This window comes from Gallinula chloropus (genome assembly GCF_964237585.1).
Source record: "Gallinula chloropus genome assembly, chromosome: 5".
NCBI lineage: Eukaryota > Metazoa > Chordata > Aves > Gruiformes > Rallidae > Gallinula > Gallinula chloropus.
In genome coordinates this window covers 61388740-61415904 of record NC_140090.1, presented here as the reverse complement: position 1 = coordinate 61415904, position 27165 = coordinate 61388740, and the positions used below count along the sequence as shown (strand labels likewise).

General features: G+C 43.9%; 1 protein-coding gene across 1 annotated transcript in view; it reads right to left on the bottom strand.

Annotated features, from left to right (window-relative positions):
- Positions 1-25188, bottom strand: part of SEC31B (SEC31 homolog B, COPII coat complex component) — a gene marked incomplete at its 5' end in the record, with an annotated part of 29792 nt that extends 4604 nt beyond the window's left edge. The window contains 23 exons of the mRNA XM_084264267.1: positions 1205-1260; positions 3700-3756; positions 4102-4140; positions 5143-5463; positions 5846-6059; positions 6714-6902; positions 7518-7691; positions 8920-9065; positions 10608-10734; positions 11188-11366; positions 11714-11822; positions 12757-12840; positions 13450-13524; positions 14196-14426; positions 15145-15297; positions 17235-17396; positions 19296-19395; positions 19639-19781; positions 20287-20427; positions 21445-21540; positions 22681-22876; positions 23472-23595; positions 25110-25188. Coding sequence (XP_084120393.1) covers positions 1205-1260; positions 3700-3756; positions 4102-4140; positions 5143-5463; positions 5846-6059; positions 6714-6902; positions 7518-7691; positions 8920-9065; positions 10608-10734; positions 11188-11366; positions 11714-11822; positions 12757-12840; positions 13450-13524; positions 14196-14426; positions 15145-15297; positions 17235-17396; positions 19296-19395; positions 19639-19781; positions 20287-20427; positions 21445-21540; positions 22681-22876; positions 23472-23595; positions 25110-25188 — 3195 coding nt within the window. The remainder of the gene's footprint in view (positions 1-1204; positions 1261-3699; positions 3757-4101; positions 4141-5142; positions 5464-5845; positions 6060-6713; positions 6903-7517; positions 7692-8919; positions 9066-10607; positions 10735-11187; positions 11367-11713; positions 11823-12756; positions 12841-13449; positions 13525-14195; positions 14427-15144; positions 15298-17234; positions 17397-19295; positions 19396-19638; positions 19782-20286; positions 20428-21444; positions 21541-22680; positions 22877-23471; positions 23596-25109) is intronic.
- Positions 25189-27165: the final 1977 nt, after the last annotated feature.

Below are 27165 nucleotides of genomic sequence, written 5' to 3'. Positions count from 1 at the left end.
AAAATCAAGAAAACCAAGTCCAAGGAAGGAGAGTTGGTTACATTCTCTGCAGTCAAATTCAACTTCCTTTCTAATTTGCAGAATGCCCAGTTCTCAATATGATCCCTTTTCTTTCAGTCCCTTGGCTCAGAGCATGGGGCCCTTCCTCTTGCATCCCAGATGAAGAGTCAAAGTGACAGCAAGAAAACTCCTCTGGAATTGTTCAATCAAACAGATCCGTTGCCCCTGAAAGCACCGGTCCTCAGAAAGCCGCCTTGGCTCTGCGACGGCACGAGTCCTGAATGTAGAGATTAGCAGCAGTAAAGTGTCCAACAGAGCAAGTGTTGGGGAAAATCCCACGACATGGGGGGAGAATCCTCTTGCAAACACTTCATCGTGCCCCTGTTAAGCCAGAGAGTCAGGCTAGATTCACTCTGACGGGGCTAGATCAAAAGGAGATGGCTTTAACAAGAGGCTAATCCTGTTGTAGTGAGCACAGCCTGAAGCAGGTTCCCAGCTATGCTGCCAGAAAAAGGGCGAGAAGTCTGTTCCAAGCTAAAGAAGAGGAGTGGGGGGTGGGAACGGTGCCAAAGAAGCTTCTTGTCACACCTGCCAGCAGGCAGCAGTGATAGAGGACTGAGAGTATTTGTGGCAAAAAAGCTCAGCTCACAGGTCCTCCAGTGCCATCACTACAAGGCTGAGAGCAGCAGGGCCAACATGGCAGGCAGCTCACAGCTATGCCTGTCCCAGCTTCTTTCAGAAGTGCCTTACCAGGGGGTAGCAACACCCGAGAAAGATAAAAAAGACCAAATCACTGTCGGTCTCTCTGCGATGAGGGGAAATGCTGCCCCCAACTGCCAGGTGTGGAGTGAGCACGATCTCTGCAGCCACTACCAAAAAGGGTGTGTGGGCAAGGGGATTTAAATCCCTATTTCTAGCAACAAGTGACTGTAGTCAGCCTGAGGACACTGACAGAGGACACAGCACCACTGATCATAACCACGTTACAAAACAGCCACCCTGGAGAACGGCGTGCAAGTTTGGATGGCAAAGAGTCAAGGTGACTTAGACTCCAGTCCTAACTATACATGCAATGCACAAGTAGACATGCCAACACAGAATGAGACTTGCTGAGTGTAACAGAGAGCATTTTATAGGAATGTATCTGTTACATGGAACTCCCTGGCTAAAAGACAGCTAACACATATTGCAGCTGAAAGCTCACCTTTTTCTTTTGAAGGCCTCCTCTTGCAGCAGAGGGATCGGTCCAAGGTTCCTGAGCTGCCAGGAGACAGGAGGAGAGACAAATATCAGACTTTAGCAAGGTGATCACAGCAACAGTTCATGGTTGCTTTCATGGTTTGGAACTTCTCTCAGCAAAAGGGCCTGTGGCTCCAATTCCCCCATCATTGCATCTTCAGCCCATTTCAACCAAGGTATTTCATACCCAGCTCAGAGGCCCAAGAACTCTTCTTGTCTCCCTTTCTCTTTCTTAATTATATTGTTACAGTATCCACGTATGTGCACAGGCTTCATGAGGTGGCATCCGATCAGACAGAGCTGGCACGCACCCACTCCCACACAAAAAGCTTTTTCACAACTACCTGAAGCTTTCCACATTCTGCACAGGTTGCAGAAGTCAGCCTCAGAGTCAGACCTGCACGTGAGTGTACATCAGGAGTCAGGGAATTCCTGAGGTTCCCCAGGCAGAGAATCCAGGGCTGTGGTAGCTGGTACCGCAGTCAGGACTGTGCTATGGGTGAGAGAGGGCTTCTCACCCACACCTGCAGGACTGCCTCATCGGGGTAGTTTGCAGCAATGTGGGTTGCTGCCATAGGAGGAGCAAGCCTTAGGAGTGAGTTGAAATTTTCCCCTTCTAAAAATCACGTTCAGAAACAAAGCTTAGCAAAATTTTCTGGCTTCCCAACTAGAAGAAAGACTTAACTTGTAAATCCCTTGGATCAGACTCTTCTGTGGCACCTAGCCTATAACCTCACTCCAGGTAATTAAAAATCTATCAGGCAACAGGACATCAAAAGATTTGTGACCACATTTCATTCTGCTTTGCCTGCTGCTCTCCGGTAAGGGTATCTGCATCTCTAGACAAAATCCCTGTGCTTCTTTGGCCACCCCAGTATTAATAACCTCAGGCCCATGAGATGGGAATAATCTGTGAGAAAGTGGCACAACTCTAAGAGGCAATATCAGACTTGCTGAAGCTCAGTGCCACACTTAATGAGCCACTGATCCTGAGCTGAGCTTTAAAAAAATCACAGGGGAAAGATGCAAAAGGTGCTTCATTACTTTAATTACCTTTATTATTAAAATTCTGGCAGCCTCTTTTTGCCCTCCCTTTTCCCATGATTTCAAGACTCACTCTCTGATGAGTTTGGATCAGTAGTTTAATTAAGTTGGCACTTATTTCTAGCTTGGGGATTCTGTGCCCTAGAACTCTGCTGGCCCCCACTGAGCTTGTGGCCTAGCAGCCCCTGGCACTATTCCAACTCAGTGGCACTTTGAATCCTCACAGGAAATAGCTATTTAAATTATAGTCTTTAAGCCAGGCACTTAATCATCTGACATGAGACAACAGGACCCTGCTGCATTTTGCTGGGATGAAACTCTCTTGCGCATGCTACTTGTGAAAGAGGATTTCTCACCAACCCTGAAAGGAGTGCCCCACGGCAGCAGACTCCAGCAATGCCTGCCCTAGAGAAAATAAGGCCATCAGGGGCTGGAATCTGGGATTATCCTGACTAGAAAGGAGATCAGCCAACATGCTGCTGTCCTTCACTCTGTCCCTGATGCGGCCTGAGTGTGGGATTTCCACATCTGAAGATCTCCCTTCATTGTATTACTAAGGATTTGTCCATGAGCTGTTGAGACCATGTTCAGGAATTTCCAAAGCAAGCAAGTTTGGCCAGTCAGACCAAGTGATCTTAAGGTCCCTTTTCCAGGCTAAAAGAAACTACCCATCAAAATCAGAACAATAACAGCAGGCAAGAAATCACTCTCAAGGAAGCCTCTTCACACTGCTGATCTGGGCATGCCTTGTGCTCCCAGAAACCTGGGGGTAAATGCTGCCAGAAGGGAACTTCCCAGCAATGAATTCCCATGGGGCATCTTCAGCCTGGGGAAGTGCTTGATATTCTTGCCTTGGAATCATCTTTCCTTTAAGAGAGAAACATTGGGGTATTTTGTTTCTCTGCTGAAGGGACAACTCCCTTTCTGGAGTCCCACTCCACACAGCAATGTCTGCCTGGTAATGTAAGTGGCTACCGAGTACTCTGTGGTTTCCTAAATAAAGCTGCTACTCCCTGGATAAACTTTTGTGTCTGGTAGATGGCCTTTGGTGCAAGCAGAGACAGCCCACAGACATTACACCTTATTACACTGATAGCTCAGATTGAAAGACAGCTGCTCTCCATCATCAATGAATCCCAAGGAGAGAAATCAGTAAAAGCAGTCAGAAAACCTCTATAGTCCAAATTCTCCCCAGCAGAGATAAAACCCAAATCTTGCCCTGTATCTAATTCCAAAAGGGCTACCTGGTTCCCCTTGGAATAGAGCCCCCAAATTCTGCTTGGGAAGCTTAATCATTGCTCATACTGGCACCTCCTCTTCCAAACCACCTGGGAAAAGCACAAGCACAAATAAAGCCACATGTAAGGCTGGGAGATTAACAGGGAGAAAACAAGTTACAGTCACTGGTTCTCTAGGCAAGGAGCAGGCCAAGGAACAGGGGCTGCTTCCCTGTCCTGCTGGCCCAGCAACTGCCTGAAGGGACAGAGAGACTGAGAATGCTCTAATTCCTCCATGACCAGTGGAAAGTAGAGAACGAAGCAGCTGGAGCCCCTGCCTTCTGTACCAAAACTCACCAGCAAGAGTACAGTGCTTTGGCTTCACTTGCCACTTCCCCAGCTGTCCCTTCCTAGTCCTCAGGACAAGTTTGTCCACTACCTCAGTTGTGCAGCTCCCCAGGCATGCAAAGAAACAACGGACAGCCACGAGCATGCAGGCATGCATGCACACACAGTAACACGTGCACAGCCCCCCATGTTTCACTGGAAGCAGCAACATTGCCTCCCCCCCACAGGGTCTGGAGGCTTCTCTGGGTACTACCTGCATGATCCACGTGGGGATCTAGCCAAGGGAAGAAACCTGAAAATCAAGGCAGGGTGGGAGAGTCATCATCACCAACAGCTTTTACTCAGTAAGAAGTGTCCCTGGACTACTACCCCAGTAGCTTTTGGGACAGAACTTTCCAGCCTTAGCTTAGAGCATATGTTTGTAGTCCTCATGGGCTTCACACAGTGGGATTTGCTATCCCCTGTTAAACCCAGGTGAAAGGATTCCAGGTGGAAGCAAACTTCAAAGCATCTGTTCTTTCAGTCTGAGAATATGGGTGGCTTGGAGAAGCAACTGCTTAAAATATCTAAGGATTGTCAGCCTTATTGTTAGGGATCTCCACAGCCTAGCTAAACCTGTCCTGTCCATGGAGATTGCAACAGAATGAACAAGCACCAGATACAGTAATGTGGGAAATAGAGGGAATACCCATCCGCTAGTAACTAGGTCCAAAACCCTTTTACCATTCTAGAAAAGACTTCACAGTACTTGCAGGCTGGGCTGGATCCAAACCACAGACCCAGGGTGAAAGGCTCCAGGTTTAATGTACTACACAGAGAAACCCAGAAGAGATTCCCAGGCAAGCACTATGGAAACAGGAAAAAAATGGGGTGAACTCGAGCACAACAGACAGAAATTTGATCCTGAAGGTAGGTAAGGAGTATCCCATGGACAGAGAAACGGCACCCTGCTCTCCAGCATTTCAAATGCAGGGCTGAGGTCACTAAGCCTTCTGCCAGGCATTCTCTGGGAACCACCACCCTTCCTGTCCAAGATGCCTCTGGAGTAGATGGATTAATCAGGGTACACTGGGGACACGAAGAGACAGAGCAGCTGAACAGGCTGAATGAAGTTGTCATCATTGCTGTTTTTCACAACCACAGCAAGACTCAGCACAACGTGTCTGTAAGGTTAGCCTCAGCCCCACATCCAGCCTCTGTGGTGACAGACCAGACCTCAGGGCCCATGTCCATCCTGTACTGCATACCCCACCCAGGAGCACCCTAGAACACAAGCCACACAAGTGGTACTTACCTATGGGAGGAGGAGGGATGCTAGCTGCTGGCAGGGGCTTAGTAGATGGAGCTCCGGGACCTCCCTGAGGGTAACCCATGTTCATGGGGCAGTTGAATGGTGTTGAAGAGAAACCTAGAGGAGACTGGCTTCCTGCAGGGAGAGGACAAGCTGCAGGCAGCTGCGATGGTGAGACTGATGCTGGAGTGAAGAAAGCAGGTCCAGGTGGGAGAACACCAGGAGATGACATGGACTGTCCTGGCAGAGCAGGCTGGCTGGGGAAGGGAGCAGGTCCAGCAGGTCCAACTCCTGCTGGTCCAAATGGCTGAGACTGTGACACAGCTACAAATGAGAGAGAGAGTGTATCAGTGTTACTTGTTTCATGTGCCAACTACTTCTGATGTTTTCCTTCACGCTACTAAGCCTGCCCTTCTCCAAGCCATACCCTAGAGTATCCATGCCAGGCATATCTCCCATATCCCAGGGTACATCAGCCTAACTCTGCCACAAAGTTAGCAGCAGCTTCTCTGCCTCTATATACTGCTTAACTTCAGTGAAAGTACAGCAAGAGTTGCTAGAACTGTATGTGCCAGAAGCACTGAGAAACTGACTTTTCTTTTCAAGTACAATAGGCACATGAGGAAGAAAGGAGAGCCACTATCCTTCTTCAAGACTTCAGTCAAAAAAACCCCAGGAGAACAGACAACTATCAGACAATGCTTACCTGGCCCTGAAACAGTTGTTGGAACCAAGCCCAAGTTGTACTGTGGGTATGGGGGTCCTCTGGAATAGACACTTGTTTGTGGACCTGTGCTGGCCTGGGGAGGGGGAACGTGGTGAGGTGCCATAGACATCGCTGGCACTGGCTGAGGTGTGAAGTGGGAAGGCACTGAAGGCTGAGAAGGTGCTGAAGAGGCAAATGACGACTGATAGTTGGGCTGCAATTAAAAACCAAAGAACTTTGCACACGACTGCATCAGCCATTTGAATGCTCCCACAAGCAGATGCACTTTCTATCCCTGTCACTTCCTGGGCAAGAGAAGATGCTGCTGCTGTCAGTATCCTGGGTAGATTGGTTCAAAGGCCTTTCCACCACACGATTTGCTCAACAACTCCTCAGAATATTCTCTGGCTCCTGAGGACTAACCCTTTTGAGAGCCAGTTCCCATAGTGACTTTCTGGATGCACAACCAGAGGAAATAATGAAGTTAACAGAGGCTGGAAGCAAAACTTCCCAGTTTTCTTGTGCAAGAACTGAGATGAAACCATACTATGCTAATCTTACTGAGACACGAGGATGAGGTATGAAAAGCAAACTACAACCCTCTTTTTTCCCTCAGTACATGACACCTCAGGGGATCACTGCACTTCTAATAGTCCCCTCCAATGGCTTCATATGGGACAGGGCTTTGTGAAAAGCCTACTTTTGGATTATCACAGAGCCTGTGCTTCCTCCAGTGAAGGACATCACTAGTGAGTTTCTCCATACCTATAATCTGCATCATCTCTTATTGCTTCACATGCTTTCCACAACCCAGTAGTAGCCTCCCTCCTCCTCCCCAAGCCATGAAGACCATGAGTTTAAGGCCTACCTTCTCTGTATGTCTCGGACCTGTTTTGTGAGCTGCCCCTTCAGGGGTGGAACCATGCTTGGCTGCTGTGGATGTATGTTTAGTGACACCTACGTTGACACGAGTGTAGGGAAAAGGGGGTGGCTGCTGATCACGCACATTCTCTCCCTGAGCATGGAAAAGCCGGTCTCGGAGCTGTTCAATCAGGAGCTGAAACAAACCATGCTTTAGGAGAAGCACCTGAGAGCCTCAGATGGAAGGTGCTGGGGAGGTATTCAAAGCAGACCCTGACCCAAAGCACCAAGCATCACCCAGCAAAACTAATTCCCCAATAGCCACCAGGAAGAAAAAAACCCAACAAACAAACACCACAAACCCAAACTGTAAGCAACAGTCTGGGACATCACCAGCCACATTCCTGAACAGATGAAGTCTCACTGATCCCTCCCCAATCCCTAGCCACACTTGGGCACAAGACAGACTTGTTTCAAACTACAAGATGACTTCCCCATTCCCTTCCTCTACCAGCGAGTTTCAGAAATAGATGCAGCTTCCCTGGAGAACTGTTTCCCACCATTGTCTGCCAGGAACCATTTTACAGTTCCACAGCTCCCTTCTTTATCCCTGAATCAAAGACGCTACAAAGAAAAAGCAAATGAAGACTAAAGCTGCATCCTAGAACAAAACCCCACATCTCTACCCTCAAGTTACTGTCCTTACGGTGAAATCTTAAGTCCTATTTCATGTCAAAACCAAAGTTACCATACAAAGTATCATTTTTCACCCATGTACTAGCCTTTCCCACAACCACTGTTTGTCACTCACCTCTTTAGAGCTGCTGGGTAGGTAATTCATTGCGGCTGCCAAGCATCCTTGTGATGCCAGAAGACCAGCGTATTGGGTGATTCGTTCCGCCAAGGCCGGGCCTGGCGCTGGGCCTGCTGTGCCTCGGAGCAACTCAAGGGACCTGCTCAGCACCATCACCTTCTCTATAAGATCCTGAATAAGCCAGGGGAGGGAAGAAATAGACCACTCAAACTGACTTGCTTTACTGGTCCATTCTCATTCTGAGACAACATCAGGTGGCTTTCCCCCCTTTCAACCACCATCAGGTCCAATGTGAACAGAAGTTACTCCACTCTGCACCAGATGTTACCACTGATGACTGTTTCCTCAGGTGCACTTTGTGGAGAAAAACAGAAACAAGGAAGCAAATCCTGACTCTGCTACTTTTAGGCAGGAAAAATGCTGAAGCCTCAAGGACATCCCAATCAACTGTGATCTTTTTACTAAGAAGTTACTACTGTAACTCTGTGAGTTACAAGATATCAGCTTAGAAGAGGAAGGATTAAAGCTACAGAAGCAGAAATTCACTAGAAAAAAACAATGCTGCTGACAAACAGACCAGAAGGTTTTCAGTTCTAGCTGTAGAATGATACATGCATCACCAGCTGATAACTGATAAATAGAAGGCAGAGAGTTTCAAACATAACTAGGAATGCCCAAGATAATCTATTCGTTGCTTTGGGGTTCACTAGTGGGGTTGCAAAACCAAGGAAACCCTTTAGCAGAGGGTATTATCTGCAGGTATGTGAGTGGAAGACTCCTGCACTTCATTCTAGTCACTGGTAGACACAGCAGGGGTTAGTAACTTAGCTAGGATTGGTTTAGGTGTGAAAGGTAGCTAACAGCACTGAATTAGAAGCCCTGATTCAGTGGCAAGCATTGACTTCCTACATGATTGTTCTACTTACAGTGGGAATGATACAGTCTAGACTTCATTTTGTTTTGCCAGAGGCTGTTCTGAAGGTACAGGTAACTGGCATGTTAGTTCACATGATAAGAACATCTGCAAACATACTCCCAGGCAACTATGAGTAAGAAAATAGGTACAGTCCAAACTTCCCCGCTTAAAAGAAAGACATGACATGAGAGAGGACATCAGTATACACACACAGGTGGGTAGGCCATAACTCCTGTCCATGGCTGGATTTATGTGCAAGGTAATCAGTACTCTCTAAACACACAAAAACCTAATGTTTAAGAGTGCAAGCCTCCTTTGGAAGCAAACCCCTAATCCAGGCTAGAAGGAGATACCCTGGTGACTACAAACAGTTCTCTGCTGCCTGCTGGAAGCCAGATGGTCTGTTTGATGGTATAACACAAACAGATCAGGGCTGCCAGACTGGCCTAAAGAGGAGTCAAACCAACATTATAGCACCTGTACCTGCAGGGCAAGGGGTGACGAAGTCTCATGGTTTTTTACCCAGCATTCCACCAACCTCTCCACATTGCCTGATGAGATATAGCAGAGGCAGGCATCATTGGACAGGGCTGCATCTCCCTCCGACTCTAAGCGGGCACCCAGCATGTCTAGAGAGGAAGAAATACACCTAACATATAACACACTCTTTTAAGACCTCATTAACTACAATCCTACTCTGGCTTGGGATGAAAAGGTGTTAACAGCTTTGGATCTGCACTTGAGTCACACAATCATAGAATCATTTAGATTGGAAAAAGACCTTTAAGATCACTGAGTCCAACCATAAACCTAACACTGCCAAGTCCCACTAAACCATGTTCCAAAGCATCACATCTACAAGTCTTTTAAATACCTCCAGGAATGATGACTCATCCACTTCTTTGGGCAGCCTGCTCCAGTGCTTGATAACCTTCTCAGTGAAGAAAATTTTCCTAACATCTAATATAAACTTCCCCTGGTGTAACTTGACTTCCTCTCATTCTATCACTTGCTACTTGGGAGAAGAGACCAACATCCACCTGGCTACAAACTCCTTTCAGGTCATTACAGAACGCAATAAAGTCTCTCCTCAGCCTCCTTTTCTCCAGGTTAAACAACTCTAGTTCCCTTAGCTGTTCCTCTAGACCCTTCACACCAGCTTTGTTGTATAACTTTTGGATAACATAGAGAAATGGGCACTATAAAGGAATCCCAAAGCAAATTTGCTTGAAAAACTAAGCACTTTTTACATATCTGTCATTTTTTATATGTCTACCCAGACATATAAAAGAGAAAAGAAAAAACCCCAAGCAAAAAAAAACCTTTAAAAATGACTGATTAATCCAGTGGAAAAAATCCAATACTTCCTCCCCCTACCCCCCAAGAGATATGGGAATCTCCAGGCAACAGTAGTAGACAGCTAGTAATCTGATAATTGTTGATGTTTAACACATGACAGGAGATTATGGTGAACTGGACCTACCTCACTGCCACCACCACCACAGCCACTCCACCCCTAAAATTTGGTCTGTAAAAGATGCCATGATTTCTTGCATTTCAATTTGTGTTATCTTACATAAAGCACTGTCATTTCTCCAACAGCACTTAGCTGTTCTGTCAGCCAGGAGTTAGTTTCTCACTGAAGCAACATCAGATTCAGTCACTAGATTGCCCCCTAACTCTCACTCCCAGAACTACCAGTTGCTGAGCATTTTGGAATATTAACCTGACTGAGGAAATTACTGAAGCCATCAAATATTCATTTACCCCTGGTTTTGAACTAAGAAAGGGAGGGGAATGTGCTGGAAGGGTAGACTTCTTTCAGATGAAGTAAAGCCACTGTTTTACTGTCAAGAAAATTCCTTTCTCCCGAGAATAAAATAATTAATATCATACTCTTAGTGTCTCAGCCTAATGCCTAACCTTTTTTTTCCCCATGCTATTGCTAGAGGTGACAGGAAATATCAGCATATATAACTTTATACCATGACACTCAGCTCCACGATGTGTCTATCATTCTCCTAGCAGTTCATGCTTACTTCCTAAGTTCCAGCTAGCTGCAATGGGCAAGGAGTGCTTCACTTCCTCAGCTGTATGCATTTCTTTCTGTACATGGTCTAGAGGTACCCTCTCCTAAGGGAGATCATAACAAAACATAGTATGCTGCATACCACAGAGCTGAGTATAGTCCTCCTGCTTTGAGTATGTTAACAAGATGGCCAGTGCCTCCTTCCAGCTCTGTAGATCACACATGCAAACAATATCTTGCCAGTTCTGCTGCACAATGGAAGAAAGGAGCTGCAAAGGAAGCAGAAAGCATGTCAGTCACTGAAGACAAAGATAAGCTGGCTGATTAAACAAATGTACACACAGCAACAGCTCATTTCCCACTAGGCAGCAGCTACCTTGCTGTACATTAAGGTCCAAGAATCCTAGCTTCCCAATGTTAACAGGAATTTGAACCCAATGCCTCTGTAGAAAGTGAAAAAGCCCAACAAAGCACTTGGGAGAATATGGAAACAGCCACGCTAAGCAAGAGTAAAGATACAACATATCTCCTGTTTCAGAGCAGCTAGGATCAGTGACTGGGAGTACAGTCTTAGGATATTAAATGCCAAGTCAAGAAGTGATGCACAGATTCTGCTGACATCCCACTTCCTGCAAAAGCATTTCCACATATATTCAGGCAAACATCTGCCAAGATACTGCACACCTTTCACTGCTCATTGGGTACATAAAACTGTCACTTACCAGGGAAAGTTTTGTCTTCTGTTTGGCAAAGTAGCGCTTCTGGGTCTCCTTCAGGAGGTTCTCCCCACCAGCTATAGCTAAGATGATGGCATCAGCAAAACGCTCTGCTTGCATGCACAGTTCCACTGCAGCCTCAAAATTCCCCAGTAAAAGGGCTTGGCTGATGAGTCCATCAGTATCTACAGAGGTGACAAGCACAGTCAACCCACAGGGGGATCATCCAGATGCACTGATCCCAAAATCACGTTTTACATTTAAAAAAAAACCAAACCCAAACACAACACCACTGACTTGACTGTAAAAGTTTCTTAATCTAGAAGATTCTCCTATATTTTCAATGGATCTCTTATCTGGGAAAATTACTTATCTGCATAATGCAGAGATATGCTGCATGACACTGGGAGTAGTCACATGTTTTAAAAGTATTAATCAGCTGGAGCTAACCAGAGTCTTCCTAATTTTCTTTCTAGTTTCCCCTCTTCTATACTTTTCCTAAGAAAGCAGAAACACAATTCATGCAACATACCTTCTGTGACAGGAATCTCTAATGTGCTCATATTCTGTGGGATGAGATTGTCAAAAAAGGCTGAAGAGGAGGAAACAGCAGCTACATCATCACTGGAATTTATTAAGAGCTGTGCAAAGAATGCAAAAGGTTAATTAATTCATTGAACAGATTCTGCCCAAAACAGTTTAGCAGATTACAGAGTGGGATGGGGCTGCTCTCCATTTTGTTGAGCATGCTCATAAATCTGGTTTTAATTTGGAAATCCATCATGCCTCCTGCCCCTGCTCTATCAATCTGCACACCAGAGCAGCAACAAGACAAGTGCTGCTATTGACACAGCTTGGGAGATTGACAGTATAAACCATGCAATGCCAACAATATTGCTGTCCAGCATTCATCAACTCAACTGCCAGCCCTTGAGCAAGCTGAATAATTTTGGACAGAGTAAGGACTAGCCAAATAAGTGACAGCTGTAACTAACAGCAGGATCACAGACATGCTTGGTGCTCTACTGAAATGCAGGGCAAAGTTGCTATCCCTAGAATATCTTCAGTGTTTAAGATTTGTGAAAATTACTAATTTGAGGATAGCAGTTTCAAGACATCGAGCAAAATTTACAGTGTATGGTGAACCAGGCTGTGGAAGGCTTCTAAAGATGGACAACCCAAAACCATGTGAGAATATATTGCAAAGGATAGAGGTAAAAAGGAAAGAAATGCAAAAGAAATACCACAGCAGAAGCTTCACAGAGGAAATCCAGAACTGTAGCATGAAGTTATGCTGGAGGTGAGGCTAATTCTATCACTGAAGAAATCACTGGTGAAGCAAGCCTTCTTGCACTGTCAACAGCCAGGAGTTCATCTTCATCATTCACTGATTTGTTTTAAAGCCAGAAAGGATGGCTATGATCATTTAATCTGACCCTGTGAGGGTCTGACAGGACTGTGAGCTGCCCTCTGCGATGTCTGCATTGAGCCCAACAACTTGTGGTTGTAATTAAACCTTCCTGTCCATTCTGCCCTCCACTGCTCTCAGAGGCTGGCAAGATGTACAGGACATACCTGATCTGGCTGTGCAGTGTTTGTCTCATTTTCTTCAGGAAGGGGCTGTTTATTGGGGATGCCATTGCTCAAACATGAGGTGATCTAGAAAAGTAACAGGCATGCACAGAGTGAATCCCCTATCAAAGTTAAACACCTGGGCAGCAAGGCTACCAAGTGACTGACAAGCCCCAGAAACAATTCCCCCAACTCTTTCACCTGTTTGAAAAGTTCCACCTTTCCCTATTCCTGGCTGGCTGCCTATCAGAGGTTATTTATTCTTTGCAGACCATTGTCCATGCTGCTGCAAGAGTTTCCTCCCTCGCAGCTCCATCACTGCTATGCCAGACTGTCTTCATCTGTCACATTCTTCCTGTCTGAGGAATCCCCTGAGATGCAGAGAGCTGGATGCTAGAAGCAGCTCTCACAACTGCACTTCTGCTAAACACTTCCCAGAGCACCAAGAACTGGTAGTAAGATAATGGGCCCAACACCCCTTTGATTTGACCTAATATAGCTACAGTTATACCCTTACAAGTGCACTCATTTGGTTTTTAAGGAGGGATGCTCGATGTGCCTCTCAGCTGTTATTTCATACAATTCCGTCCTTTGTATGTTGTGAGATCACTCACTCATTTACAGTAGGGACCCTATAACTCTCCCACAGCAGCTTTAGTTCTACAAAGGCTTCTCTCTATTGGAAAGACCCCTTACCTTTTTTTGCAGATCCTCTTTACTGTAACCCAGCAGCTTGAGGAGTTTAGTCCTGGACTCCTGCTCCAGGTTCACCTGAATCCCAAAGGATATTAAAAAGACAAGAAAATATGTAAAATTCTACACACTGACAAATGTTGGCTGCTTCTGGCAGCAGCAAAGTTTAGATCTTAGTCTATAGATAAGGAACTCAACTAACATCCCAACATTTCACCTCAGGCACAGCCTGCCTATGAGTGTCTCTAAAACACTATCAAGGCTAAGTTCTGCCCCACTGGAAGGGCAGCCACTCCTCATCACCAAACTCTTTTATATTACCAAAGTGTTACTAAAATCATCGTGCTATACAGGGCTACAGTCAGTCCTCCTGCTATCACAGAGCTCTCCCTTATTACTGGGGAATCTCCTTTCCTGTTTGGATTTTGTCTTGAGAAACAGTAACATTAGAGCTCCACAGGTAGCAGGCAGATATAATTGGGCAGTGGGCTGAGATGAGAAAATCCTGTTTAGCACCTTGTCAGAAAGCCCTAATGAGTCCACTGAGAAAACTGCTCCTACTGAAAAGGCAACCTCCAAGACCTCATCAGCAAAAGCTTTTCTTTAGACAAGTAACTAACTGCCCTACTAAATTCCATTTTATATCTTAAAGAATGGTAAAAATAAAGGGCTAGAGAGGACCATAATGAACACATTCCACCCCAGGACTGTAAAAGAACTGACTCTGAGTTTCACCACAGCCATCTTACCTTCAAGAAGTTCCAAAGGTTCTCATCAAAAGGCAACTTGGCTGTCTGGATCTTGCCCTGGCAGTAATCAAGGAGGTTCCCTGACTGCAAGGCCATCTGCAGTTCTCTGGATCGGAGCAGAAATTCAGTTTCAGTAGTGACTTGACTGATGAATACCTGGTGTGGGTAAGTCTGCTGCATTTGCTGCCCCGGAGCTTTGGTAAGACCAAAGGAAATAAGTTTTCCTCCAAACTGAGAAATACAGAGGGAGATATGGTAAGCATTCTTATAAACAAAAGCAACTTGCTTAGCTTTTCATTCAGCAAGGTGGACTCAAGCTCCAGCTGTGATCACAAGGAACCCAAACAGTTTAATGTGTACAGATGGTAGAGACATTAAGGGAGTTCACATCACAAGCCCTTCAGCTGAAGGCTGATAACCAAGGTACCTGTGTATGTGCTGTCATGCCAAGCCAATTGCAAATGCTAGAAAGGCACAGAGGAGAAAGTACCATTTGGAAACCTTGTTCTTTTCTGACACGGAGAAGCAGGCTACAATGATAAAAACTATCATATGAATGGCAGGCACTAGACAGACAGAGAACAAGTCAAGCCAAAGGTGAAAACAACAATCCAGCCTTCTGATTTAGGACCAAAGAGGTGAAAAAAATTAAATACCTGGATAGGAAGGAGAAAGACAAAGGAGAACGGGAATGCATGTCACAGCCTACAAGGACAGGTTTTGTAAGTCTTTCTTAGCTTTATTAACTCTTACTTATAACCTCCCACTCTCTGATACAGCACTCCTCCTTGTTGGAAATATACCCGAATGTTGACACATTGCACCTTAAATAGATATTAAAAAAACTAGCAACAGGAAGATAAAAATGTTTCCCTAGCAAAAGAAAAGGATTGTGTCACAAGATGACACATCTGTTGCACTTTAAGCCAAGCACGTTCCATTCACTTACTGCAAAGGAAACCCCCACAGGCCTGCGAATCCACTTGGGCGGTTTTTTTAATGGTGGAATCAAGGTGGTCTGAGCTACTTGCTCTGGCACTTGCAGAGGAGGAAGGATCTGTCCTGTGCCAAAGGGATCCAGGTTGTTGAAGGAAGAAGAGATCTGGAATCAGACAGAGAAAGGAATAAGATATAATTCAATCCCTCTCTGTAGGGAGTGAGCACAAAAAACATTGTTTAGTAATCAGTTACTTTCCTCACTAATGAAGAAAAAGGCTGTTACAGCACCTCTTCCTGGAATAGCACCTGGCCTATAAGTGAGAGTTCTGTATTTCCAAACAATTCCAGAAATTATTTCTCAAGAAACCTTCACCTTTGGAGATTTTCAAGTAATTTTTCCTTAGCAAGATGCAAATTCCTTAGCAAACACTGCCTGGCCTAGCAACCAGCTCTTAAACGCAGGAGTTACAAAATTACTTGTTTTATGCAAGACAGTGACAACATACAGTCAAAAGTTGTCCAACTTATTTCTTGTTTTGCCCAAAAAGGAATGCTGACTCCCTTTCCATGGCCGAGGTCTTTCATATGGGCTAGTTTTAAGGACTGTCTCAAGCTTTTATAGCTTAGATGAGGCTGGTGAAATAATCTCTCCAGACTTTCTTGCCTAGACAAGAGTGTCAAAAGTGGCCTCTGATCTGGATTTCTGACATTTGGGAAGTCCATGACCATACATATAATGATGTTCACAAGCATTCTTAATTTTTAACATTGTTGGCGTAGAGTTGTTGTTTGCTAAAGATAACCCTGTTCAAGTTTGACTAGACCATAGGGCACAGCTCCAAAATAGCCCTGATCAGCATACCTAAAAAGAAGCAACACAAGGCTTGTCAAGCTTAGGTTGCCAAAAAAAGAATCACAGGCAAGACCTACATGTTTTGTCTTTCTAATCTTTCTTGGGGGAAACCAATTCCCAAGACAGACCATTTCCTGGAAGAACAGCTTATAGCTAATAGATCAATCACCCTAAACCTTAGAAGATAAATACACATGACCAGGGTACCAGAAACATCAGCCACCAGGTCTTCAACAGAGTTTCTATCCTGATACCACTGAACCCAGAGGAGAGAGACCTTTTGGTCACAAACTCCCTGCCTCCATAACTGTCATTATGTCTTCCTGCCTCTTGTTCTTTCTTATTATATTTACCTTGGAGTTACTCTACCCTACTGTTCTCCAGTTTTGAAAAGCTGAAGTGTGGCGCGTGCACACGAAGAATGCACAGAAAGAAAATTCTCCATGGGTTAAATAAATCCTTAATCTCCTACAGCTGTTGCTTGATAAAGTATTTTCTTCCTCTTGCAAATCCTATGAAACTGAACTCAGTCAGCTGTAAATGACTATATAAATAACACTTAAGCCAGCTCATACGTATTCTCTTAAAACCTGTATCGCAACACGTTTGTTAGCTGGGAGAGAGGGAGGGAATTAAAAGACTAGACACCAGATTAAAACTAAGATTTTATACAGTACTGACATCTAATCTGTTCAGAGTTTGCACATCTAATAATTGGCTAAGTAATAGGTCTCAGTATCAAAATACTAAGGTGCTCCAAGTTACAGTCAACTGACTCAAAGATTGCTTACAGTGGCGTATAAGCTACATTTTAAATTCTCTTCTGATCTAATAAAGAATGTGTGGTATTAATTAGAATCAATGTATTTAATTTTAACCTGATGACAAGACAAGCTTGTTGCTCTAACAGGCGTGCTGCTTTGTTTCTAGTCTAGTAATAATAATAATTAAATAGATATAACATCAAAACTACAGTTGATCTTGGTTCTTTTTACACACTTCAATGAATTTTACAAGAAATACTGAGATACCTTTGTCAAAGGCAGTGCAGCCCCTCTGGGACTTGGTGCACATTAAGCCCTGCACAGGTAGATTCTCGTACCCACACCATACAGCTATATATGGTGTTTGGTGGGACAGATGGCATCACTTCAAACCCACACTGCTACACATGACTTCTAATGCTCTTGGAAGTCAGGTGAGTAATTGCCAATCTGTCAAGCCATAACATGTTCACAGGACTTTACCTTGTCAGCCTGTGTCTTCTGCTGAGCTTCTAAGTTCCCACCCATAACAGAATAAACGTTGATCCACCCATCGAAAGTGGCAGCAGAGAAGACTGAGGGATTCCTAGGACACCACTGGACATCAAAACACCACTGACTGCGAATGGGCAGCTCATAAACCACCTATCACAGAAAGAGAAAGCAGAAGCACAACATGAATACTCTCCTGTTTTCCTGAAATTACTTGCCCACAGCAAACATCTCACACTTTATTTACATATCACCATTCTATACAAGTCTTTTACTTTTGCTTCTTGAAGGACACATTGCAACCGAGTTCTAGCACACTGAGCCCAGACAACAGAAAACCTCAGAAAGCTGCTGTACCACAGGATTTTGATTGTGGAATAAAACAAGTCAATACTGTCACACCTGCTATTGGCCAGAGCAGGGGAAACACCAGGAAACACCACAAGAAAGCCAGAAGCCAAAAGGCAAGACGGTGTCATGAGCAAGAACATGTTGACAGAAAAAACAGTCTGGAATAACAAATTTGAGAAATAAAATAAAAGCCTACAGAAAAAAGTAGAACAACCAAATAAGACTATAGCTGCAGGTGAACTATGAAGGATATTGTGGACAACAAGCTTCTGGTCCAGAACTCAAAAATCCAAAGTTCAATGCATGGCCCAGTCACAGACTTCCTGCCTGGTATTGGGCAACTCACCAACCCAACCTTGACTTTCAACCTTGTTTGTAAAACAAAGAGATGTCCTTTACGCCTCAAAGGCACAAGGCACAGAGAATCACAGCTTCCCTCTCTGTAGGAATGTGATCTCCATTTTCTGTTCCTAGGTATAAAATCTTGCATTTGCTTATATTAAAATCTGTATTGCTAAATTAAAAAAAAGCCAACAAATCCCCAAACAAAACACAAAACCAACCAAAACCGCTCCCAAATATCCCCAAAGGCCAAAGAAACCAACACTTCCCCCAGACTCACCACATCAGCCATTTTGTTTAACTGCAGTACCCTTACTACTGAAAATCTTGCCAATTTTTGCATCACCTAAAACCACCAAGTGAAGAACAGCCCCTTAACAATAATTTGTGCATAAATGCCTAATTTGAATTTAGACTCTTCTAATCTACAGCACCATGCATTAAGTTGAGCCAGTGGCATTAAATTTGTTTATTTATTTCTCCACTGAAATACAGTAAAAGTCTTTAGTAAAAATTAGGCTTTAGTAGCACTTCAGAGTCTGATTCTCTTCTAACCACTAGATTTCAAAGGCGGAGTGAGCACTGAATCCCATGAAACCACAACAGTAGCATTTCATGCATTTTATGAAAATGTATTAATTTTTTTTCCAAGGCAAAGGTGGTCAGCTAAGTGGAATTGCCCCATGAAATGAATCCAGCCTGGGGCTCCCAGCTGGACTTTGTTCAGTATTATTTGAGCACTTTCCCCATGATATCATTAAGAACAACTGCATTTTGTTCAAAGTTCAAAACTCAGTTTTATCCACAAATTCAGCACTGAATGACTAAGTATGCAGACTTTTTACACAGTCCTGTTTTTTTTAATTCAGGTGATACCAAAATATTTCAAAGACGTTAATTTTGGATGACTATATAAGCACATACAGGCCCTGTATTATGAATGAGGCTTATACATATTTAATTACATCGTTCCCCTCTCGATGACCCTAACAAATACTCATTATGCTTCAAGTTATTAAAAAAAACCCAAAACTTCCTACCCTAGTGGAAAAGAGAAGAAGAAACAAACATAGATAACACTACATGTGCGAATATAGCAAGAGTAATCTTAACCAGCTGAAACTAAGTTTTAGGTAGATTTCTCCCCTCGCTGGACATAGATCTATCAGAGAAAATAACTCCCTCTGCCATTTCCAGTCTAGATACGGACCACACACTCATTCGCTGCAGACAGGAATAATACAGGAGACATACTGGAGGCAATCACACTGGCACTCCACAGAGATGGGACACACACAGAGCATAGCGCACAGCTTTGTATAAAGCAGACTGTGGGTACTTATAGCTGTGGTTATGTACCTCCCCCACACTCGGGTTCCAGCATAAGATCCGGTTGTCTTTAGCGCTACTCAACAGCAGTTCAGGGTCAGCCTGGCACCAAGAGACAGACAGAACTCCCCTAAAATAGATCAGGAAGAAATCAGTCATGTTACACAGTCCACTCTTCCACCAGAAGAAATTAAGCAGAATTTCTGCTTAATCTCAGACATGCTAGTTCTCATCTTGATCCTCAACCAAATTAATCTGTGAAACAAAACAGGCATAGCAAAAAAATCATAGTTCTCAAAAGTCCAGTCTCCCAGATGTCTGCCTTTCAAAGACACAGATCCTTGAAAAGGCAACAGAGCAAGCAGGCCCTCACCTCGTATGCCCTTCCAGCTGGCTCAAAGGAGAGGTAGCAAAACGTAAGTCCCATATTTGGATCACTGGCAAGCGGTCATCCTCAGAGGAAAGGACTAGCTGAGTTGCAACTTCTGGATGCCAGGCCATTCCTGAGCAATGCATCTAGGGACAAAAATAGCATAGGCTGAAAATTCCTCAGTAAAGTAAGCTGGCAATGTCACAAATGGCCCAGAGCCACGTCATTCTGCACTTAAACCGCCTAGAAAGTTTGACATGAAGCAAGTCTAGCAGTGTCTTGCTGTGAAAAGCAAGTATTGCCACCTTCTCTACACAGCAAAAGAACCTGCTAACAGCACAGAAGTTGAAGGACTAGTTCAAAGCTGATCTAGCAAGACAGCTGCGATGAAAACGCAAGAGGCTTCTCATAAATGAGCTGTGAACATAGCAACTGAACGCAAGGGGGCCCTAATTTTAGGAACAGCTAGGGATCTTGTTTCTCCATTTCATTAGGAGAAAGAGAGAGGTGTTTTGATGCCACAGCTCTAAGAGAACCAGCCCCAGCAGCTACCATGAAAAACCACTTGATCAAATAAGCCTGTGCCACTGCTCTGCCATCACGTGTGATGCGTCGTCAGCTAGTCAGGATCAGCGTCTTTCCCCCACTCACTCTGTTGCTGTGGTCGTGAACTTTGATGATAGGCTCGTTCTTCCTCAGGTCCCAAACCACAGCCTTGCCGCTGGGGTGAGCGGAGGACAGGATATGCTGCACTTGACGATTCCAGGACACCACGCTGATGTCTTCATGAGGCTGCCAAGACAGGAAAGGCCATACATCCATTATCCCCCTGCTGAGGGGACACTAATCACAGCATTCTGTCACTAGCTAGAGTTTAAAATAGACTCTTTATTTAATCACCTGATCAACTAATCGGATGTAGCGGCACTGACCAGGTCTAGGAAGCACGGACAGTCCTTTACTCAGAACGTAGAGTGGACCATCAAATCCTATGGTGAAATATCACCTGAAAAGCACCTTTGCATTTTGGGAGTGGGTACTGGAATCTGCATTGACCAAATGTGTCATAAATAATTTCAGGGAACTGCAGCTGAGAGAACACAGATACTTCTACTCTGACTTCTGCAACGAGCTTAAATGGAAAGATGACCTTGTGTAACAATTCCAGGAGTGCAGTGAGATGGAAAATGAAGCATTTAAGGCTAATTGCCTTTACTGTATCTACTGCAATACAGGAGACAGGGAAGGAAACAAATGGGAGGCTTACTGGAGATAAAATTTGGCCTGTTTTTAGGCAAGTTTACTATGATTATTTTTGTTGATTGCCTTGAATAAAATAATCAGCATCAGAAGCTTCTTCCTCTTCAAAGTCAGGAAACATTATCTGGGAGCAATAGCCAAGATACATTAAATGGCTCACTGGGTCTGCTAGGAATATTACTTTCATGAGATATGAAAAGCTTCATCTGAAGCCTGAAGTAAATTCATTCCTCAGAGAAGGTCCAATAAGCCTTCTTAATCCATCACACACACCCCAGCTGGATCACAAGATAAACTGGTCAGTTACTTGATTCAAATCCACAAAGAGCCTACCCATCCATGCAAAGTGCATCCTTGCAGAGCTTGACAGCCTACTTCCCTCCCCTTATAATACTCTTTCCACCTCTCTAGGATGAAGCTGATCAGTCAGTTATGATTCATATTTCTCCTGACAGACAACAAGGTCATTCCCACACACTATCATCTTTTTGCCTTGCCTACTGACATATGAAACCCATGGAGGCGTTGTCCAGGGGAAAGCTCCTTTACCTGTGATTTTGCCCCTGGAGTCATAGGCACACTGAAGTTATTCAAGTCCCAGATGAAAATTTCAGAGTCGTTGGCTCCAGAAGCTAAGAGGTTACTCTGCAGAAAAGAAAAAAAAGAAGAAAAGCTGTGTTCAATTTCACAGAGGGAGAGGACAGATTTCTTAAAAAACACTGACTAGTTTGGGTTGGAAGGGACCTCAAATAATAGCTGGTTCCAGCCCCTTGCCATGGGAATGGACACCCTCCACTAGACCAGGTTGCCCAAAGCCCCATCCAGCCTGGCCTTGAACACTGTCAGGGAGGGGGCAGCCACAGCTTCTCTGGGCAGCCTGTGCCACGGCCTCACCACTCTAAAGAGTGAAGAATTTCTTCCAAATATGTAATTTAAGCCTCTCCTCCTTCAGCTTAAGGTCATTATTCCTTGTCCTGTCACTCCATGCCCTTGTAAACAGTTCTCTCCAGCTTTCTTCTAGGACCCTTTAGGTACTGGAATGTGCTGTAAGATCTCCCCAGAGCCTGTTCTCCACGCTGAATAAATGCTATAAATGTAAGCAAAACACCCAAAAGCTTCCAAAGTCGGGTAAGAGCTACATTTTTCAGCCACAGGTAAGCAGAAAGATACTAACCGGATTATAAACCAAGGACATTTCTGGCCTCTGCGCCTTCAGTTGTCCATGGTACAGATCTGCTTACAATTTGCCTCACAAGCTATATGTGTGGTTTGCTGACATTACTCATCATGAAACTCTGCCACGGGCCTGAAAGCCGCTGCCTCTGGCCAGCATCCCGGCATCTTTGCTCTGCATCTCAGCACCAAGGGCATTTCTTCTGACAAGATGCAGGCAACTTTCAATTTGCCTTTGTGCTGACATGAGAACATGTGTTCTGTTCACCTATGCTGCAGTCCTTTCAAGTATGATCAGAGCCCAAGTGAATCAGACACCAACTGAACAAATAAAAGAAGTTCTGACTTTAAATGGTTAATGATATAACATGTAACAGTATTACAGACCATATTTCTACAGGGAGGTGAGAGACTTAGTTAAGGCTACAGGGGAATTCAGTGGCAAAGCTGAATTCCCTGTTTCTGAGTCCCAAACCAATCTCATGTCACAAGTATCACCCTTATTTCAGGTTAAGAATTGTTCCTTCAGTTTATACATCTCTACAGGTATTGTATTTTTCAGCACAGAGGTTAATCATGTAATTTGATTATAAGTATCTCAACATTGCATACCTGGAAAGGGTTGAAGTCAAGAGCTCGAACGGGACCCGAATGCTTCTCTGTCTGCCCAATTACAGGGTCGCTCTTTGAAGCCAAGATGCGGTGCACACTGTACATTGTCAGTACACCATTATCCCCTCCACCAATGATCACTCCAGAGGACTCTGGGGACCCATTTCCAAAGTTACCCCAGATCAGCTTATGAAACCTAAAAGAGAAGATAAGGCTGATGTGGGCCACAATTTTGGTAGAAATCAAGACACTCTCTGCATTACCAAAAAACACATCCATGTTCCAACCTACCAAACATAACTATCACTCCGCACCCTGAATAACCATTTCCTTTTGAAGATGACTGTGGCTCTCACATGGAAAAAAAGGCTTCCTTCCAAAGACTTTTAAAGGGAACTTACAAAGGAAGGCCTAGTCAATTTCTTTTTTCTTCACCCCAACCTTAAAATGTTTCAAGCCTCATATGGGATTTGCCAGGTGAACTCCTGTAACCCCTACACTAACTATATAGAAAATTAGATCACAGGACTATATGCCTTCTTTTCCATAGCTGCTATTTGAAAAATATATTTACTCACTGTAAAAGCTGCTAGTTACAAATCAACACTGTTTTACACTTGGTACAAATGTCATCCACACTGATGAGACAAAGAAATTCTTCAAGGCAGAGGTCAACTGATCCAAAAGATCACTTTATATCCCCCCAGATATGATCTCCTCCTCTCCTTTCTTGTGCCAGAAAAGCCTTTTTCATTTTCACTGACTGACATGTCAGTATGAGTCTCTAGTACCTGTTTGAGGCAGGAAGTGTTCCCTTCTGCTTCATGTCCAGGGAAGGATCTCTGAAGTCAACCTCAAATATTTCCAATGTGGCATTTGTACTGAAGGATGCATCCAATTGTTGGGCAGATGTTCCTAGCAGAAGTACAAGGGCAAAACACGTGGGCATTTTTCATCAACAGCACAAGAAACAAAAATGTCAAGGCATCAGAAAGCTATTCTTCATAGCCAACACAACCTTGGCTGTGCCCATTCAAGGGGAGGACATGTTTGAATATCTCAGAATGAAGAGCTAACAAATTCTTTCAGTCTTGTCATAATTATCAGGTCCTCAATAAATTCTGGGCATCAGGGTCACTGTTGAGCATATACCTTTCTCTGTTAGGATAAATACAATTCATATACTCTCTTCCAGGCAGCCATAGCTTCTGATATTAAGTCCTTATTTAAATTACAAATGCAGTCAAATCATGAAACCCAAGTATGATCCCAAATACTTCTGTATACTGCTCCTCAACCATGTCTTGACCGACCCTTCTAAACCTAGTTGACAGCAAGAGTTCTTCAACCTCTGCTGTCTAAAGACCCCCAGTGACCCATGGACAACTAGCAGTCACACAGTGGTGGCTTCTTCCCTTCTCCCTTGCTTATAGAATAAAAGTTTAAAATAGACTTAACATTGCCTAACGGGACACTGCCAGGCTAACAGTCACCCAGTTACCACAGAGGTGCTTTGTAATTGCCTATGGCATAGCGAGTGCCCAGGAGACTATTAAAAGGCAGTACAAATTATGAAACTATGCAGTTTCTGATCTAAAGCTGACTGAAGCCAAGACCTTTGGTCCAACCAAAAAATTTGTCCTCATCAGAGAAGTGCAAGATAGGCTATCTGCCCCCAGAGCTTTGCTTTTAACAGCCAAACTTTTGTGGCTTTCTTTTGACAGTAATCCCAGAGGGGGGGACGGCAAAGCAATACGGCAGCACTGCCCAACTCAGGCAGGAGACAGAATTGACTAGTTCTCACGTCAGGAAGACAACCCAAGCTGTTGGTTCCACACAGACACTAAACTCACTCAGTGAACAGGCTGACTTTGTACTTCAGGATATAAAATTATTATAACTATATTGACTAATGAACAATATCAACAAAATACAAATTTAAGGTTTTGCAGAAATGTTGAAAATTGAATTATAAACAAAACATGCCATTTTAGGGAAAAAGGTATTTCTATTATTTGACTGCCAAACCACACCATAATCTCTGAAGGCAAACAAAGTGAAAGTGAGCTTAAATGAAGGTAGTTAGAATGATTTTTTTTTCCACAGACATACCAGATAAGTAACATTTTATTTTAGTTTTTGTAGCAAGCAGGTGTTGGAGTTCATACAGACTAAGGGTTAGATCCCTAAACCCATGTATTCACCCTTTGAAAAGAATCATAGGCCTTTAAGGTATCAAATGTGATAGCTTTTTGCCTGAGGGCATACAAATAACTCCCTCCAGTTCACTTTAAAAACACAAAACATATATCGCTTGCAAGTTTCCCAGAGATTATTAGGATGGGAATTGTTGAAAGTTAAAGCCAATACAACTCTACATAAAATCCATGACTCATACTTTAATTTTCCCAAATTGTGAAGAACATTACCTGTTGCTAGATAAATGGGGTGGTTGTTTGCTGGACTCCATGCCTGGACAGCTGTTCGCTCAATTTCCTTTAGCTTCATTTTCTAGGCTCTAGAAGAAATTTCACATAGCAGTTAGAACAGCTGGATAAAGTCAACATGAAAATAATCACACCAGTAACAAAATATCCCCTTACAAAGGCACCAGTTGACCAAATTGCTCTCAATAGAACAAAGTTGCTTGTTACTTCCTGAGCTAGTAAAGTAACAGTTTCACAGGAATGATTTTGTGTATTTTAGAATTCATTTTAAAAAACTGCAAACAATACCAGCTGTCTGATCCCAGATTTTCTGTCACATGTATCTCTCTCTCTCTCTCATATACCCCGCTCACAGGAGAGTTTCAGTAAAAGGAAGGGAATCTAAATTAAACAACATACTCAGGTCTTCAGTTCAGGCTGGTTTAAATCAGCTGCAGAAAATAGTTTAAACAAGCATATATTCACGGCATTAGTTGCTTTCCCTGAACAAGCTGATGTCAGTATATACATGGGTAGAAAGGGACCTGGAGGAATCTCAGGGCAGGCTAAATTCCAAGCTGAAAACTGACGTGGCAACAGAAAACAAAGTGCAGTGCTATCACACGCCAATTCAGTTAATGTACTTTGTTCTCATTCCTCTGAGAAGTGAAATGAGATAATTCATTTAACTTCCTGCTTGAGTTTGTAAGTGGGAGAAGGTGAGAAGCAGCAATGTAGAAGTAACTACAGTGTCTCAATCTCTGCTCTGACATTTCTTTTTATTTACTCTGGATATATCAACCCACACCTGTAAAATGGGAACACAACTTCCCCACTTCACTTGAGAGAGATTAGTCAAGCAATAATGTAGCAGGATAATGAAACTCAAACAACAGCAGGCAGCCATAAATTTGCAAAACTGAATATAAATACAAACTACTGTTCCATGTTCTTAGTGAGGAAAAAGAACCCTCTCCACCACAGACTATTCCCAGGCCTTCTAGGCACCAGTGATGTGCAGACATATCATTCACAGGCTTGCAGGGTCACTCTCAAAAGCATTTCCTAAACTTTTTGACCTTGGCTGCAGTTTAATCTTTTAAGTCTAGCTAAACAGAGCTGCTAGCTATGCCCTCAGATGGTATCATTCTGAATAAAGTAAAACTGTCAGCAGGCTGCACAGCAAAACACTCTGCATCTTGACAGCTTTCTGTGAGTTCATAAAGGCAGCTTGCTGTGGCCAACCTGCTGTCTGGCCAGACCATCCCAAAAAGAAAAACAACCCCCAAAACAAAAGCCAACCAGTTTTGAAAAAGCCTTCCTTCACCCTGTGGCTCATATGAAGCTATGGCCTTCTGAGGCCCACACAAAGAGAAACCTGGTCAGAACACTTCTTGGGCTTGGACCTCTTAGCTAATAACTCCAGACTCTTCTTAGGGATTCTTCACCACCACCAGCCAGAAGCCAAGGACATCTTGTCTCTTCTCCCACGCACTGCCCCATGCTGTTTGATTAGAAATTATTTAGTGCTTTTCAGCATTAGCCTGCAGTAATATATCCCAAAGCTCAAAGTGCCTATTCCTATTCTCACATGAACCTCATCCCAACTTAGCCAAGGCCCAGAGCAATCCGAACAAACTCTTGGACAATAATACAAGTGCAACTATTCCCTCACACAGCCCAGGAACAGCAGTGGAAAGGGCATCCCCTCATCACCATAACAGACCTCTAAAGCTTACTTTCTTACCTTCCAGCACACACTTTGCAGAGTGCTTGTTATGGCTCACTTACAATCTCCTTGCCAAGAAGTTCCAGTGCCTACTCATCTGTCTCCTATAGTAGTGAAGGAGCACTGGTGGGGTCTCCTTATCTCCAGGATGGGTCAGGTAAACCTGCTAGCAACAGCCTACAGCACAAAGCACCACTTGACTCCACTACTTCATTGGGAGCAGGGCAGCTGGTATGTTCCTTACCCACCCCTTTTTTGCCTCTTCCTCCTCCAGTTACAATCCATCAATTGTAGGAGCTGGCCTCTCTGCTTCTTGACTTTTGAGAGAGC